The 17,237-nt window shown below is 45.4% G+C and overlaps 1 protein-coding gene across 7 annotated transcripts in view; it reads left to right on the forward strand.

Moving 5' to 3' along the window:
- Window positions 1–17,237, forward strand: part of ARNT2 (aryl hydrocarbon receptor nuclear translocator 2) — a 196,901-nt gene that overhangs the window by 64,590 nt on the left and 115,074 nt on the right. For 6 of the 7 annotated variants that reach the window (XM_034939269.3, XM_034939270.3, XM_034939271.3 and 3 more), the window contains exons 4-5: window positions 1,466–1,679; window positions 6,266–6,479. In XM_034939269.3, coding sequence (XP_034795160.2) covers window positions 1,466–1,679; window positions 6,266–6,479 — 428 coding nt within the window. The remainder of the gene's footprint in view (window positions 1–1,465; window positions 1,680–6,265; window positions 6,480–17,237) is intronic. The other variant, XM_063596875.1, reaches the window with a different exon arrangement.

Below are 17,237 nucleotides of genomic sequence, written 5' to 3' on the forward strand. Positions count from 1 at the left end.
TTAACCCCCAACTGCTTGAGGACAGAGTTGGGCATTCCTTGTTTTCTCTACCACTCCTTCCCTCATGGGGTCTGGAAGGTTCATGGTGGATGGCTCAGGTCGCTCTGCAGTGACCTGTACTACAGTCTCACTTCCCCTCGGTCTGTGTGTTCAGAGACCCTCAGCACGTGCTACTTGGTGTCATCAGGGCTGACTGGCACATCTGTTCCCCAATCTGGGAGGATGGGCTGTTAAGCTAATTAATACATGCAGTGTCTGGAGGCAGCCCTGCCTGAGTTGTTTTTTTCTTGCCCTTAGTGTCACTCTCATTTTCTGAACACCAGTGAAACCCTAAATCCTGCAGCAGACATGGGATTTATTTTTAGATAATTCTTTTATCCCAAGTAACAGCTTTGTCTTAGAGTCGTTGAACTGAGTTGGCTGTGACTCCTTCAAGCCTGAAGGTAAAAAGCCTGGGTTGGAAACATTCTTCCATCCCTTCTGCTAGTTTTTTATTACAACACATCACAGAGATTGCATTCAGTAATTCCTTTGCAATGCGTTTTTATTTTAAATTGGCTATTTATTGTTTCATAAGCCAGGGGTGTACCTGTTTTGTTACTATGCTGCAGAAAATCTGTTGGGCATAGAACAAAGGCTTATTCACAACTTTAAAGTAAATTTGTAGCATTATTGGTCTACTTAGTGACACAAGGAATGGTAAGACTATATAGTGCTTCTTACTGCAAGCTATAATATGTAAATATTATTTATAATATATTACATACTTATATTTATATATTACATATTTATATGTAATAAATATGTAAAGATACAACATGTAAACCACATATTGAGGCAGACAGTAACCACATTTGTGTGTGTGTGTGCACGTGTGTATATCCATGTACAGATTCATGTGTGCACAGGTTGGAGTGCAGTGGTGCGATCTCAGCTTACTGCAATCTCCATCTCCCAGGTTCAAGCAATTCTTGTGCTTCAGCCTCCCAAGTAGCTGGGATTACAGGCATGCGCTACCATGCCCAGCTAATTTTTGTATTTTTAGTAGAGATGGGGTTTTACCATGTTGGTCAGGCTGGTCTCAAACTTCTGGCTTTAAGTAATCTGCACACCTTGGCCTCCCAAAGTGCTGGGATTGCAGATGTGAGCCACCGTGCCCAGCCTTCGTGTCTCAATTTTGTATGCTTACAAAAATACCTCAGGCATATGGGAGTAATTAGAAGATTTTGATATGTATTTAGAGATTGAGACTATAGACATCTATGCTTCCAACACGTAGATGTAAGAGCTTGCTGAGGCATCAGAAGGGCCATTTTGCCCAATAGTCATTCAAAGCACTCAGCTGTTAGGTGTTAGCCCCTAGTTCCTGATCATTTGGTGTTAATGGTTTTATCCCATTAGATAGTAATCCCTAATCTGATACTTCTCTTTTTTCCCCTCTCCTGATCTTGTGCTTTCTGGAAAGAGAGAATCATAGTGAAATCGAAAGGCGCAGACGGAACAAGATGACTCAGTACATCACGGAGCTCTCCGACATGGTCCCCACATGCAGCGCACTGGCTCGGAAGCCAGACAAGCTCACCATCCTCCGCATGGCCGTCTCGCACATGAAGTCCATGAGGGGTACAGGGAACAAGTCCACCGATGGCGCGTACAAGCCTTCCTTCCTCACAGAGCAGGTACCCTGGTCATCACGTCACCATTGGAAAGGGGGGAGAATCCCAGCATCACCAAGATGAAATAAACTACGTGGGGAACCAGGGCTCAAGGTTGAGGAAGGAATGAAGCCAAGATGTTTTGTTTCCATTTTTCTCCAAGAAGCTGTCTTCAAAAGAGGGTTTGTCTGATCTTTGGGTCTTCTGCTTTTATGTTTCCCATAACCTTAATGGGATGTCACTCAAAAAAATATATTGAGCATCTGAACATCGTGCTCAGCACACTGACACGGGAAGAAGTTAGTAAAAACGCTGTATGCTGGAATTGTGCTGATATGATCAGCCTATGAAAGTGATGGTATATGAAAAAATCTCCGCATCACTGATCATTAGAGAAGTGCAAATCAAAACCACTATGAGATACCATCTCACTCCAGTCAGAATGGCTATTACTAAAAAGTCAAAAAGTAACAGATGCTAGTGAGGTTGCAGAGAAAAGGGAACACTTATACACTGCTGGTGGGAGTGTAAACTAGCTCAACCATTGTAGAAAGCAGTGTGGAGGTTCCTCAAAGAGCTAAAAACGGAAATACCATTTGACCCAGCAACCCCATTACCGGGTTTATACCCAAGGGAATATAAATCGTTCTACATAAAGACATATGCTTACATATGTTCATTGCAGCACTATTCACAATAGCAAAGACATGGACTCAACATAAATGTTCATCAATGACAGATTGGATAAAGATAATGTGGTACATATACACCATAGAATACTACACAGCCATATAAAAGAATGAGATCATGTCCTTTGCAGGAACATGGATGGAGCTGGAGGCCACTATCCTTAGCAAACTAATGCAGGAACAGAAAACCAAATACCACATGTTCCCACTTGTAAGTGGGGGCTGAATGATGAGAACACACGGACACAAAGAGGGGAACAACAGACATTGGAGCCTCCTAGAGGGTGGAGGTTGGGAGGAGGGAGAGGATCAGAAAAAATAACTAATGGGTACTGGGCTTAGGATCTGGGTGATGAAATAATTTGTATAACAAATTTTCGTGACATGAGTTTACTCCCTTGGCAGTACGTAACAAACCTGCATGTGTACCCCTGAACTTAAAATAAAAGTTAAAGAAAAAAGACAGTGATGGCAGCAGTAGTGATAATAGTAGCCGCGATCAGAGCACTTAGCCGGCTGGCATTTGCTGGGTGCCTGGTGTGAGTCATAGTTTTCTGTGAATTATCTCATTTACTACTTATTCTAGCCCTGTGAAGAAGCCACTGTTATTTAGCTCTGTTTTATTGATGAGGAAGCTGAGGCTTAGAGTCAGCAGATTGCTGAGGGTTAATCTGCTGCTTAGTGGAGGAGCCAAGATTGGGTCCAGTGAAGACAGGCTGGTAGGACCCCAAAGCCATATTTTTAACACCTACACTAGTCTTTGACTAGTTGGCAAGAAGAAACGCATAAAATGGCTAGTGAGGTCGTATTTTATAAGTGGCTTTACATGAGCCAGAGGCCTGTGTTCAGGGTCTTTGTATTTCCATGTGCTGGTCATAGGGCAAGTTGGCAAATACTCTAAGCTTCAGTGTGCTCATCTGTGAAATGAACATAAAGCTTTTTGCTTTCCTGTCTCCAAGAGCTTTTGCAGGATAAATGAGATGATGGATTTGAAAGCACTTCATTATGTATAGCCGGTGGGGGGGCATTGGGTGTGGAGGTGAAATAATACAGTTGTCAGGGCATGCAGTTAGGAAATGCAAAAGTATGTAGGGTATAGGGTCCTAAAAGTAATGGAGGATTTAACAAGACACAGCGTGTGGCCAAGCTGAAATAGAGTGGAAGTGTCCTGGTATTATCAAGAGGGACTTCTCAGGACAGAGACAGTATTGGCATAGAAAGGAGCCACAAAAAATACCTAGAAAGAGGGGAGCAGAAGGGATTTCACAAAAAGGGAAGAGTGTGTACAGCACCTCACAGGCAGGAATGAAAAAGATTTTGTTGGGAGACCGAATGATTTATTCTGCTAGAGCCGAGACTCGATTTATGTCATGGAAGTTAGGTTTAAAAAGAATAAGGGACGAGGAACTAACGTTTATTACTGTCTGTTCTGTGGCAGACACTTTAGCAAGCACTTCACCTATTTGATCCCTTTCTAAATCATCCCAGTGGTCATGGGAGCCCTCGCTTGGCAGATGTTAGGAAGGTCCAGCAGTGGTAATATGTGCCACTTGGAGGACACAAACTGTGGTGGTCAGGGCAGGAGCTTCAAGCCTCATTTCCACCTCTGTAAAAATAAATGCAGTGATAGCTCCCAGCTCGTGTGGTTGTGGTGAGGAAGGCAACAAGCATAGACTGTTTAACATGGGCCTGAGGTATAATGAAGGGTAAATAGCTGATAAGTAACAGACAGAAATTATTGAGCACTACTGGCTGCTAGAATCAGTTTTTTGTCTATATTTTTTTAATCCTCACCAAAAAACCTACAGAGTCAAGGTTTGAAATGAATCTCGTTATCTTTAAGTGACTGAGGATTATGAAAGTGGCATGAAGAGAGAAGGCAGCTGTGCAGGTCAGATGAGCCCTACCTTTGTTCCTCTCTCAGCTGCTTGGATGGTGATGATAATGGTTACATTTATGGAGCACCTACTGTGTGCCAGGCCCTTACTAAGTCCTCACACACAGCATCTCATTTAACCTTGCAAGAGCTCACTGAAAAACATTGCTGAGGGCGTGAAGTAACATGCCCAAAGTTGCACAGCTAAGTGGGAGAGCCGTAGGTGATAGTCTCCTTTTACTCCAGAATACATGCTCTTAACCGTGACTGTTTTCTTGGAGTGTAGAGGCTGGTTCTGGATCAGGGCACAGGAACTTGGTAGTGATAGATGGTCTCCCAGGGAATACACATCAGGGAGGAGGGTGGAAAAAAGAGGGTCCGTGATGCGAGCAGGGCTTCATCCCATAAGACCCTCCCCACAGTCTTTGCAAACTGGACAAAAATGTGAATTCATGAGTGAAGTCATTCAGTCTCCACTTCCTCTCCTCCAGTGACAAAGAATTCTGTACTTCCCCAGACACCCTCTTCCGTTTTTAATTATCTTAACAGCTCTTTCTGTTGGGAAGATCATCCAAAAACTGAAAATAAAAATGCTGACCGAATTCCCTGAACTAATTGAGCATCTAGGTGACGCAGAACAGCAAAAGTGCAAAGCAAGAGAAATGGGCAAAATAAACTTATCCGTAAAAAATGCTTGTACCAACTGCTTCTGCCCTGGTTTCCCAGGCAGAGGATGTTAGAATTCCTCCCCAGCCAAGGGCTTAGACACATTTACAAAGCTCCCTGGGTTCTGCTCATCAGCATATCAATGTTCCCTAGTCTCTGGGTCCTTGTACCCTGCTCAGTCACTGGGATTTGGGGCGCCAGACTCTCCACCTTTTGCCTTCACTCTGCTGGCTGTCCATGTGCTTTACAGTGGGGTTTTCACATAAGATTACGTTCAAACAAAAGATTGCCAGCCAAAAGCTGTTTGCTAGCTGCTGACCTAGAAGGATACCTTTGTCCTCTGGAGCCTGAACAGTACTTGAAGTGGTTGGAAGGGTGGCCATGGATTACAGTGTCTAGGGAAGACTTAGTGCCTGGCTCCTGCAGGCACAAAGCCCATTTCATTCAGTGGCAAAGGGCTCCTTAGCTTGATGTGAGAATAGTATGGGCAACTACACTTGAGCTGCCTTCAGGCGCTGCAAAGAAAAGACATCTCATTTTAACAAAGTTAATTTTGCCCCATCCACGTCCTTCTGAGGATAATATCAAGGCTTCCTGCTGCCCCTTCCTTGATCCCAGTTTCCTCCCTGCCTTCAATGACAGTCATGACCCCAATGAATCAATGTGAGCCGAAGGTTGATGCTCCTATCCTCTTCTCACTGTAAAGTGATATGGATAATGCTGTATTCCCTGCTGCCTCCCAGAGTTACTCTGAGAGTCTTTTGAGATGATGGTGATTATTGTCAGTTCTGGAAATCCGACAGAAATGCAAATGTAAGAGGATACTCTTATAGCCAGTGCCAGCATTCAGCTCAGAAATATGGAAAGAGAAAAGGAACAAGAGGGTACTTTCAGTACGGCAAGCTGTGGGTGGGGAGACACGTGGTCTCTTTCGTTCTCCCTTCTCACCTTCCCCTTCCCCTTCCCTTCCTTCTATCTAGCACCTTTTGTGCCAAGCACTATGTGTTGGGCCCTTCTGCTCCAATGACATGACTACAGTTTCAATATGTGGCAAAGCTGTTCACGCCTCTGGCAACCCAGTACCTTCTGGTGATCACTCATTGCTCTCCCATCCCCCTAGGCTGGAAATTTTCTCTCCCCAACAAAGGACTAATGAAGATGGGCTAACCGTGTTTACAGTAGCTGTATCATAGGGATGGTGCAAGCTTTGTGCATTTTTCTAGCTTACTTTTCAGAAACAAAGTACTCATTTCCCAAACTATTTGTGTACCAGAATAAATATGCAGATAAAGGAAATTGAAGGCTGCTTTCCCAATAAGAAAGTTGAATCAGCCTGGGTCTGTCAGTGTATTGTGCCAATCATAATCTTTTCTTTATAGGAACTGAAGCATCTCATCCTTGAAGCAGCTGATGGATTTCTGTTTGTGGTGGCTGCTGAGACAGGGCGAGTGATTTATGTGTCTGACTCCGTCACCCCTGTTCTGAACCAGCCCCAGTCAGAGTGGTTTGGGAGCACACTGTATGAACAGGTGCATCCTGATGACGTGGAGAAGCTGAGAGAGCAACTGTGCACCTCAGAAAACTCAATGACAGGTCAGTGGAGCTCCCTTTATGAGGCTGTTTGACTCTAGAAGACATTCTTGGCTGGGCGTGGTGGCTCACGCCTGTAATCCCAGTACTTTGGGAGGCTGAGGCAGGTGGATCACGTGGTCAGGAGATCAAGACCATCCTGGCTAACACGGTGAAACCCCGTCTCTACAAAAAATACAAAAACAAAAAATTAGCCAGGCGTGGTGGTGGGCACCTGTGGTCCCAGCTACTCCGGAGGCTGAGGTGGGAGAATGGCATGAACCTGGGAGGCAGAGCTTGCAGTGAGCCAAGATTGTGCCACTACACTCCAGCCTGGGTGATAGAGTGAGACTCTGTCTCAAAAAAAAACAAAAAACAAAAAACAAAAAAATTATTTTAGTAAACAGGCCAGGAAACTGGAGGCCATAAAAAGCTGCCTAAAGGTGAGGGAATATATGTGAGTTGGCCTGTGTGATAGCTTCATTCATTCGATAACATTTAAAAATCCATTTTTACTACATCACATTTTTCTGTATTTTACCTGCAATTAGTATACATTACCACTAGAGGTTGTCGTTGATATATTAGCCAGATCCATATGCCCTGTTTGAAGTTTATCCAATAAGCATGTGATTTTCTGTGATCCTGACCATAAACATTCATTACCCAGGCCTTAGTTACCTGAAATCTAGTTCCTTATTGAAATGTTTAAATATAGTCAATTCTACTCATACATGTTTCTAAAAATCACTGCAGTATACACAATCATGCAATTCAAAACTATAGGGCTTATCGAGAAAAAGTGGTTTAGAAGAACAACACTCAATAATTTGTCAGATAAAAGCAAAAATAAAAACCTATTATAAATGGTAGCACAGCTTTAACATTAAGTGGTTAAGAAATGTATACATCTTACCACACATATGGCAGTTGAGTTTGAAAATGACCTAAAGTTTGCTTACAGAGGTGGTCTCAGAAGGTGTGGTCATTTGTATGTTATTGCGAAATGGTAGGAGGACAGTCATGTGAAATCAGACGGAGAGTTTTAACTCCAAATGTGGATGAGTGTGGCTAATAACACACCGTGGGCCGAGAGAGCTGACTGATGTCTGAGGTATGTGAATTTTGTGTATTTCCGTGTGGCCCGGTTCAGCTAGGCACAACCTTTCTATGTTCATCTAGTTTTTCTTACAGATAAGCAAACACAACATTCACATTATGCTCAGATTGTTCCTTAATATGTCAATCACATTGGAACAAATTTGCATTGTTGAAACAAGAGTTATAGAAGCATTATACCAAAATATTTGCATTCTGCTCTATGACAGATATATTTGTGTTGTCATTCTCCCTGACCATATTGTGAGCTGTTGTATTCCCACTTGCTTTTGTGTCTGCCCACAGTGCTAAACTCAGTGCTTTGCCCATAGTAGGCCTTCAGCAGAAGCCTGATAAATTAGTGAGTGTGTTGTTTATTGTGGTCAGCCTAGGATGCCATAACAAAATACCACAGAATGGGTTACTTAAATAACAGAAATGTATTTTCTCATAGTTCTGGAGGCTGGGCATTCAATGTCCTAATCCATTTGGGCTGCTATAACAAAATACAATAAACCAAATAGCTTTTATGTAACAGAAATTCATTTCTCACTGATATGGTTTAGATCTGTGTCCTCACCCAAATGTCATGTTCAATTGTAATTCCCAATGTTGGGGGCAGGCCCTGATGGGAGGTGATTGGATCATGGGGGTGGGTTCGCCTGAATGGTTTAGTACCATCCTCTTGGTCCTGCTCTCATGATAGTGAGTGAGTTCTCACAAGATCTGGTTGTGTGTAGTACCTTCCCACTCTCTCTCTTAAGAGTTCCTGCTTCTGTCATGTAAGACACCTGCTTCCCTTCACCTTCCGCCATGATTGTAAGTTTCCTGAGGCCTCCTCAGAGGCCAAGCAGATATCAGCATCATGCTTTTTGTACAGCCTGCAGAATGGTGAGCCAATTAAACCTCTTTTCTTTGTAAATTACCCAGTCTCAGGTATTTGTTTATACAATGGGAGAACAGACTAATACAGTCAGAGTTCTAGAGGCTGGGAAGTCCAAGATCAAGGCACCTTGATGTCTGGCAAGGGCCTACTTTCTAGATGTTGCCTTCTAGCTGTGTCCTCACATGGTGGAAGGGACTAGCTATCTATCTGGGATCTGTTTTATAACAGTACCTAATCACCTCCTAAAGGCCCCATGTCCTAATATCATCATCTGGGAGATCAGAATTTCAGCGTACGAATTTGGGGAGAGCGTAAGCATTTAGTCCATTGCATTCAAGATCAGTAGATCATCAGGTTCGTTGTCCCCTAAGGCCCTTCTCCTTGATTTGGAGATGGCCACCTTCTTGCATTCTCACAAGAATTATAACCAGCCTAAGTGTAGGTCTCTCCTCTGTGTGCACGAATCTTTTGTGTCTCTGCCTCTTCTTATGAGGACACCAGTCACTAAATTAGGACTCACCCATATGATCTCATTTAAGCTTAACAATCTCTTTAAAAGTCCTATCTCCCAAATACAGTCACATTCTGGGGTACTGGGGATTAAGACTTTAACATACTAATTTTAGTGGGGAACACAATTCCACCTATAATAACACTTATGATAAGACTGAGTTTGATGTTGCTAAAAGTGAGAAGTCTACAGCTGTTTCGGAAGGATATTAGTAATTTTCTCAGTGCTGGTGATCAAAGATGTAAAAAAGGAGGAAGAGGATAGAGAATTAAGGTGTAAGGACAGTGTCTTTTTCTCCTGGCAGTAAGCTTTGATGTTCTTGTAAAACAGCGATGCTGAAATAGGCTCAGAAAGACTCTTTCTGCTACCCCATTCTCCTGCCTGAATTAGCAAACTCCATATAGAAATCCTAAGGGACACACCTTATAAAGTTAAATATTTGGGAGGAATGTAAAAGCGGAAAACCAACCAACCAGGAAATGTTGGTTTGACAGCTGAAATCACCTTCTCTGGAAAGTGCTGTCTTTCCCAGACTTCTATATGTGACCACAGGATGTGGCTTTTGGAAACCCAGTCTGGAGACCCAGCTGGGGAAGCTGCCAGGGAAGCGATGGTCAAGGCAGGTCAGGCTCTGGCAAAGGGTGTAGCCAGCTGGTTCATCATAGTTGGGTGGACATTTCTGTCCATGTGAAGTCTGAATGTGTCTGGGAGAGTTTAAACAGGCGATGTGAACCACATCTGGACAGAAATGTCCTCGGAGTGGACACTGGACTGTGGCCAAGGCAGCCAGAACCAGTACAGTGGAGGGTGTCCTCCAAGATGCCAGAGAAGGCCCTGTGAAAGGTGAAGAGCCAGGTCTCTGAGTTTGCCTGTGGGCCAAGCCCGTCTTGTCAGGAACAAGATGAGGCTGGAGAAGTGGGTTCTTATTCTTAGGGTGGAAGAGAGGACAGGGTCTCTTTTGCAGTCATAGGGTGTGATGCGACTTTCCTAGAACATGCAACAAGCTCTTATTGATTCCATGGGGGAGAGCTTGGAAGAGCTCTCTGAAACTGGGCTGCTACTCAGACGGGCCTTAGGGTTTTCCTGGTGCTCAGGACAGGACTGGAGTGGGTTTCATATGTAACCAGCCCAAGCATAATTTTAAAATTGTATTAAAAGGCCTCAGGTGTGGCTTAATGCCTTCAATTATTGGACTAGAGTCTCTCAAACCCTCCTGTCCCTGGACTCATGTGGTTTTAGGCCTGGAAAGAGGTGACATGGTCCACTTTGGGAGAGTCAGGGTGGAAGGGTGTTGAGGCGAGGCAGGGAGCCAGGCAAGGCCTGCTGGAGTGGAGGTGGCTTAACTAGGGCAGCCTGACCTCCTTTCCCAGTGGAGTTTCCCTCCTCTGAGCCTCTCTCAGTGGTGATTCAATGTCTCATTCGTTGGACCTGCAGGGTCACCTGTACTGAATGTGTGGAGGTTTGCGTGTGCACAGGGGAGGGGACAAGAAACCTGACTTCACTGGGGCCTGCAGACTCCCATGTTGGCTCAGGGACCCCAGAAAATCAATATGCTGTCAAAGAGTTGCAGCATCTGGGGTGAGGGTGATGGTGGAGTTCTTTGTTGAATTAAATTTTTTCCTAGCTGGAGAGGTGGTGACAAAGAGTGGGTGAAAGGTTATATACAGTCTCCTTAGAAACATCATGGAGTGATGTGACTTGTCATGATCTGACTTGTCTGCGAATAAAACTGGAATTTATCCACATGGAGAGAGAATGGGTGAAGCCTTACCATACAACAATGACACTGCTAGTGGAAAAGTGCTGGAAAGGGAGTTGGGAGCTCCCTGCTTTTGTTCTGGTTTTCACTTTGTGATCTTGGCAAGTTCCTTTCTTCTCTAACCCTCATTCTCCTCATCTTGACCCAGGAAGTTTCTAAGGCTCCTTCCAGCTCTGATTCTACTCTTTTGTTCAAGGCCTCATCCACCAATGTATGAAATGGAGGCAGATTGGAGGAGGGGGACTGGTGAAAAACCCAAGAGGACCTATTCTGAAGGCTCAGCAGAAACAGGGTGCCTTCCTCCAGTGGTTGCCGCAAACATCCTGGGCCCGGCTCTCTTGGCTCATTTTGGTCTACCTGCCCTGCTGTTGGCTGATCCTGATGGCCAGGGAGACTCTGAGCTAAGATGTGAGGTCCACCTACCTCACCACCCAAGGCACTTGGATTCAGAAAGAGAAGATTCCCTCTTGGAGGAAATCAGGTGCTGTCTGTCACTAAAAGAAAGAAGAGACAGTGGGCAGGCAGGCACTGGCTGGCTCAGGAGAGCTGGCCTCGGTGGTATTGGAGGAGCTCCTTATGGGGAAGGACGAGTGTTCTGCAGAATGAAAGTGCCTTTTCCTCTCACCAGGAATGCTGGGATGTTTGGGTTACAGGATTCTGAGCAGAAGATGGAGCATGGAGGTGCCAGGATCAGATGGGAGTGGTGTCAGGGAGGGGCCACAGAATTAATGATCCTGGATATCTCAGTGGCCTAAGCCCCAGCTCTCTGCAGGGAAGGAGAGGAGCTGAGGAGAGGCCGAGGGCATTCTAGGTGATAGCAGAGCCTGTGACTGTAACTGGATATGCCCAAGAGGTGGGGTTCAGAGAGCAAGCAGGGAGCAGCAGAAGCAGCTCAGCAGGGGCCGCCCAAGGGAGCATGGAGTGAGCAGATTCTTTGTGCCTTCCGGTGGCCTTTCCCAGGTTCCCTCCTGTGGCTGTTGAACTCTGGAGAACCTTGATCCTGGTGAGCAGAACTGGAGGCGCCTTGTGGGTGACCTCAAGCACTGCCCTGGGTGGGGACCGCCTGGCTGTCCTGGCTGGAAAGCGGATGTGCACAAGCATAACCCACGGACTCTTCAAGACAAGGTCGATTTGGCCTGTTTCCCCCGCATCACACTTCCATGGCTCTGTTTCTGCTGGACTCTTCCTGCATTCAGAGAATTGGGTCAGCATTTTGGTTCAGTGTAGAAAATAGCTTCAAAATAGAGCTGTCCAACAGCAGAAGAGGGTGCAAGCAAAGGCCAAATTCCTCCCTCCCTCCCTTCCTCTCCCCATCCTTCCTGCCTGCCTGCCTGCCTGCCTTCCTTCTTTGCTTCCTTTCTTCTCTCTCTCTCCCCTCCTTCCTCCTTCCCTCTTTCTTTCTTTCTCCGACCACTACTTAGTTTATTCATTTATTCATCCATTCAACAAATGCCTGCCTTGCATGGCTGTAGAAAGGTTATGTGGGATGCAGCTTACCTTGTGATCAGCCTCTCCTTCCCCTATCTCCTATATGCAGGAATCCCCAGCTGTTGTTGAATGAATGGACCCCCATTTGCCAACTATTCCATCCGGAATTCTTTGTGATAATTTGTAGAGAGCCTGAGCCAGGTTGGTCCCCAAGGGATCTGGCTGGAAAGTTCCTGTGCATGATTCACATGTCCCAATCAGCTGTGATTAAGCTTTCCTATCTCCCTGAGAGCTTCATGGAAATCCGGAGATATTTTCAGCCTTGGATCACAGGATTTGGCTAGGCTGTGGTCTGGGCACAGATAGCAGCTCACGAGAACAGCTCACCGGGGAGCCATTTTCAGCCAGCTCTGCAGCTCTGCTCATATACCTTTCATCAGGCTGCATTTCCATGAGAGTTTAAAGATGGTGCATTCACTGAAGAGTCTCCCTGCCTGGGAGAGAGGACGTCTGTGGGACACTCAGTGCATGTTGCATTTATTCTTCTCATTAAACCATCACAGCTGGGTGGGTGGCTCACACCTGTACTCCCAGCACTTTGGGAGGCTAAGGCAGGAGGACTGCTTGTGTCCAGGATTTTGAGACCAGCCTGAGTAACATAGCAAGACCTTACCTCTACAAAAAAAATTTAAAAAATTAGCTGGGTGTGGAGTCATGCACCTGTAGCTGCAGCTACTCAGGAGGCTGAAGTGGGAGGATCGCTTGAGCCCAAGAGGTCCAGGTTGCAGTGAGCCATGATTGTGCCTCTACACTCAAGCCTGGGTGACAGAGCGAGACCCTGTCTCAAATAAACAAATAAATAAATACCATAACAGTGAAATATTAATAGCTGTAATGAATTCTTTTACTTTTTTAGATATAGGGTCTCACTACATTGCCTAGGTTGTTCTCAAACTTCTGGCCTCAAGCAGTCCTTCAGCCTCATCCTCCCATGTAGCTGGGACTACAGGTGTACACCATCATGCCTGGCTCATTTTTAAATTTTTTTTGTAGAGACAAGGTCTTGCTCTGTCACCCAGGCTCAAGTGCAGTAGCACAGTCATAGCTTGCTGCAGCCTCTCTTGAGCCTAGGAGGGTCCCAAGCATTTCTCCCACCTCAGCTTCCCAAGTAGGTGAGACTACAGGTGGGTGTCACTGCACTCAGCTAATTTTTTAATTTTTTTGTAGAGATGAGGTCTTGCCATCTTGCCTAGGCTGGTCTCACACTCCTGGACTTAAACAGTCCTCCCATCTCAGCCTCCCAAAGTGCCAGGATTATAGGCATGAGCCACCACAGCGGGCCATCTTGCATGTTTCTAGCACGTTTACCTATTTCAGTGGATATCAACCCTAGCTGCACATTAGCATCAATCACTTGGGGAGATTTGATAAATACACTTGCCCAGGATTGGGGAAGGGAGCTGGGCACTGGTGTTTTGTTAAACCTTCCCAGGTGATTTTGATGCACGGGAAGGGTTGAGAACCATTTGTTGTCTGGGGCTCATCAAGGTCCTATGCATGGGGATTATTGGCCCCATTTCACAGGTCAGGAGCATGAGGCTTGAAGTTACTGAGAAGTTCTCAGGGTCACACACCTGAGGCCAAACAGCTGCTACAAAGTAGAGCTCGTAGTCAATGCCAAAGAAGCTTATTGCCTTTGGGGCATCTAGAGACAAAAAAGCCTTGGCGTGACCCAATATCCCTGGGGCACCAGGAGCCAGAACAGCGTTTAGTGGGGTTTGGGCATATGAGTGGTGAATGGCATCAAAGCTCTGAGACTGAGGCTCAGAGGCAGGGGTCTCTAGGATCCTGTGTAGTCTAGTGGAGCACTTCTCAAATTGTGGTCCTTAGGCCAGATGCATGAGCATCACTTGTGAACTTGTTAGAAATGCAGATTCTTCCCCACTGAATCAGAAGCTCTGGAGGCCCAGAGATCTGTATTTTCACCTACCTTTCAAGTCATCGTGATGCATGTTAAAGTTTGAGAACAACTGACTTGGTGAAGCCATCCTGGGACTTCATATCAAGTTATCTGGATTGAGTCCACTGTTATTCTTGGCTTTGCCAAGCTCTTTGATCTCTGAGTTTAGCTTTACTCCTCAGAAAGTTGGGGAATCTATGACTTTGTGAAATGTCTTATTAATTATAGAACTCCATGCACATGTTTCTTTGAGTTTACTTGGGAGGTAAACCCTGGTAAAATCTGTTAAGTGTGTTTCATGGGTACACTGCACTTGCATCCATGAAGTGCAGGGAGCTTCTTAGAGATGCAGAATTGCAGCTCCCATCCCAGGCCTACTGAATCAGGATGTACATTTTAATAGGATTCCCCAGGAACTTATATACTTCGATGCACATTTTAGTTTGAGAACTGCTGAACTAAAGAATTTAGCAAATAGTGATTGTGCTGGGGGCTGCTTGCAGCAGCCTGGGTCGAGGGCATCCTTTGGCATCTGGGACTGGCATGAAGTGATGGGATCTGCCTCAGTGACTCAACTGCCCAACTTGTGTTTGTACAGCTCTCAGGCGACCAGGCCTTGGTGGGGAGCAGCTAGAAGTGTAGCTCTGGGGGTTTGCTGTCCCCTCTATGCTTGCTATCTAGGGCAGAGGCTGACTAGGCAGGGGAAATGTGTATGGCAGCAGAGCAGCCTGTGTAGCAGCCTTAGGAACCTCGCCGCACAAGCCCATACATCCCCTGCTCTCCACCAGGGTCCGCACCAAGTTTGCAGGTTCAGCAGGCAGCATCCTCCACTGTGGAACAGGAGAGCGAGGAGCTGGTAGCGTGCTCATCCTGTCACCCTGGGAGGACCCAGACTAGAGCAGGAAGAAAGCCAGTTATACATGATGCTGCAAGAGACAGCGTGCACCTCCTGGAACATGTGTGCCTGGGAAAATAGCTGCCAGTTGTCAACATGCAGCCTCAGCCTACCCAAGGCAGCTGGGCCTTCTTCCTGACACTTTGCAAAAGAGGGCAAGGACAGACTGTTGAGTTCAGCCATGTGGTTGAGTCCTTCAGTGGAAGAATGTCAGGCAGATAATTGATCCCACAGGGGTCCTGTGAATTATGCAGTCCACCCCTGGGGTATCAGTTCTGGAAAAAGATGGTCCATTTCCAAGTGTCAGTCATGAAGGTAACTTCATAAAAACTGTACTTTCAAATATATAGCTTATTTTATTTGGAATGCCCAAACTTAGTCTTTGGACTAATGCCAGAATCTTAATCCTGAACACATTCAGCAGTCCATTTCTTGCTATATTAGGTAACATATATAAATGTGGCAAAAAAAAAAACAACTTGATTTGATCTCGACTCAACTATTAACACTGTTATTGAGTTTCTGTTGTTCGAAATAGAAATAAAGCATTTTTATGGCAAGAAAAGCATGTTTATTTGACTTAGTCCCCTTGGAAATTGCCCAGTTGTGTAAGTAAACACTTAAAAACAAAGCATTTAGGGGTAAGTTGCCAGAGGTGCTTGATAAATGCACGTGAGAATGAAATCTGAGAATTGCTGGCTGGTTGTTTTTTGTATCTTCACAGTGACTTTCCCACTAGAAACCTCAGCCTCCTTAGATCTGTTATCCCAGATGTTTCTTTGGAGCCAGTTCAGTTCTTTCTCGTTGTTAAATATTTATATAACCTGCCTGTTTTGCTTCGCTACATGCATAGTATGGCTGATGCTGCTGAACTGTTTGTGTTTTTTTCTCATATTTTATGTTGAAAGATATTCCATGAATCTGGACAGATTTCCAGCCCAGGCTGTTGGGTTCATTATCACTCTTGTGTCACAGCAGATAAAGGAGTCAGAGTGGTGCTTTTGCACACGTTGCTGACTCTGGCTGGAAGGCTGGCCTCCCTGCACACAGTGAGCTCCACCATCCGTGTGTGCTAAGGAGTGGTGGTGGGGATGGGGGGCGGTGCATAGGGGTGTAGGGAGGCAGCGGGGGAGTGGAAGAATCCCTGTACTTGGAGTCAGATGAACCTGGTGACAGTTGCAGTCCATGGCCTTTACCTTGGGTGAATGACTTAACCTCCCTGAGCCTCAGTTTTCTCGCTTGTAAATGCAAACAATAATGCATCTCCTACAAAACTGCTTTGAAGCAGGCATTCAATGACATATGGGATAGTATTAATGATAGTGTTTGGGAATTGTAGAGAGTTCATTCATTTGTTTTAATAACTGCAAATTCCATTTAAACACTACTATAGATCAGTGGTTTCCCAAACTTTCCATCTTGCCCTGCTTTATTTGTCTTCTTAGCTCTCTAAAATGTGTCTTAGGATTTTGGTACTGTTGACAAGGGAAGATGGGTAGGCCCTGATCTTTGTTAGTTTTGCCCCTTTACAAAAGTGTGACATGTGCTTGAGAATCCCCATTGCAGGCTCAGGTAGAGGAGAGGGAAGAAAAGAGGCACTTACTTTTTTCTTTCTCTTTGTTCTATTCATTCATCCATTCATCCAGCATGTATTTAGTAAGTACTAACTAACTTGGTGCAAGACACTGTACTAAGTGCTGGGGATCTAGTGATGAATAAAACCCATGTGGCCTGGCTCTTGTGGAGTTTACAGTTCAGTGGGGAAAAGAGACACCAAAGAGTTAATCACATCTAACACACTGTGATAGGTGTTGTGGAGGAAAAGGCCAGGAGGGCAACAAGAACAAACAACACAGAATGGGACATGTCTGGGCAGGTTGGAGAATGCCCCTGTGAGTGACTGATGCCTGGTGAGATCTAATAAGGAAGCAGAAGGCAGCCAGGTGAGGAGATGGTGAAGCATGGGGAGAGGGGATGCTGACTCCAAGACCAATTGCAGGCCACTGAGGATTTTAACCAGTGGAGGCCCATGAACCATGTTAGATGTGAGATGGTCACTCTGGTGACAGAGTGGAGAACATGTCATAGGACGACCAGACAGGTTTGGGGTATTCAAGGTTAGGAGGATGCTAGAGTTATCTACGCGAGGGTTGATGCAGGCTTGGGTTGGGGAGGAGTATAGTTTCCTCTGGCTGCCATAGTACATTACTAGAAACTGGGCAGCTTAAAACAATGGGAATGTGTT

The sequence above is a fragment of the Pan paniscus genome, chromosome 16 (genome assembly GCF_029289425.2).
Source record: "Pan paniscus chromosome 16, NHGRI_mPanPan1-v2.0_pri, whole genome shotgun sequence".
NCBI classification, from domain to species: domain Eukaryota; kingdom Metazoa; phylum Chordata; class Mammalia; order Primates; family Hominidae; genus Pan; species Pan paniscus.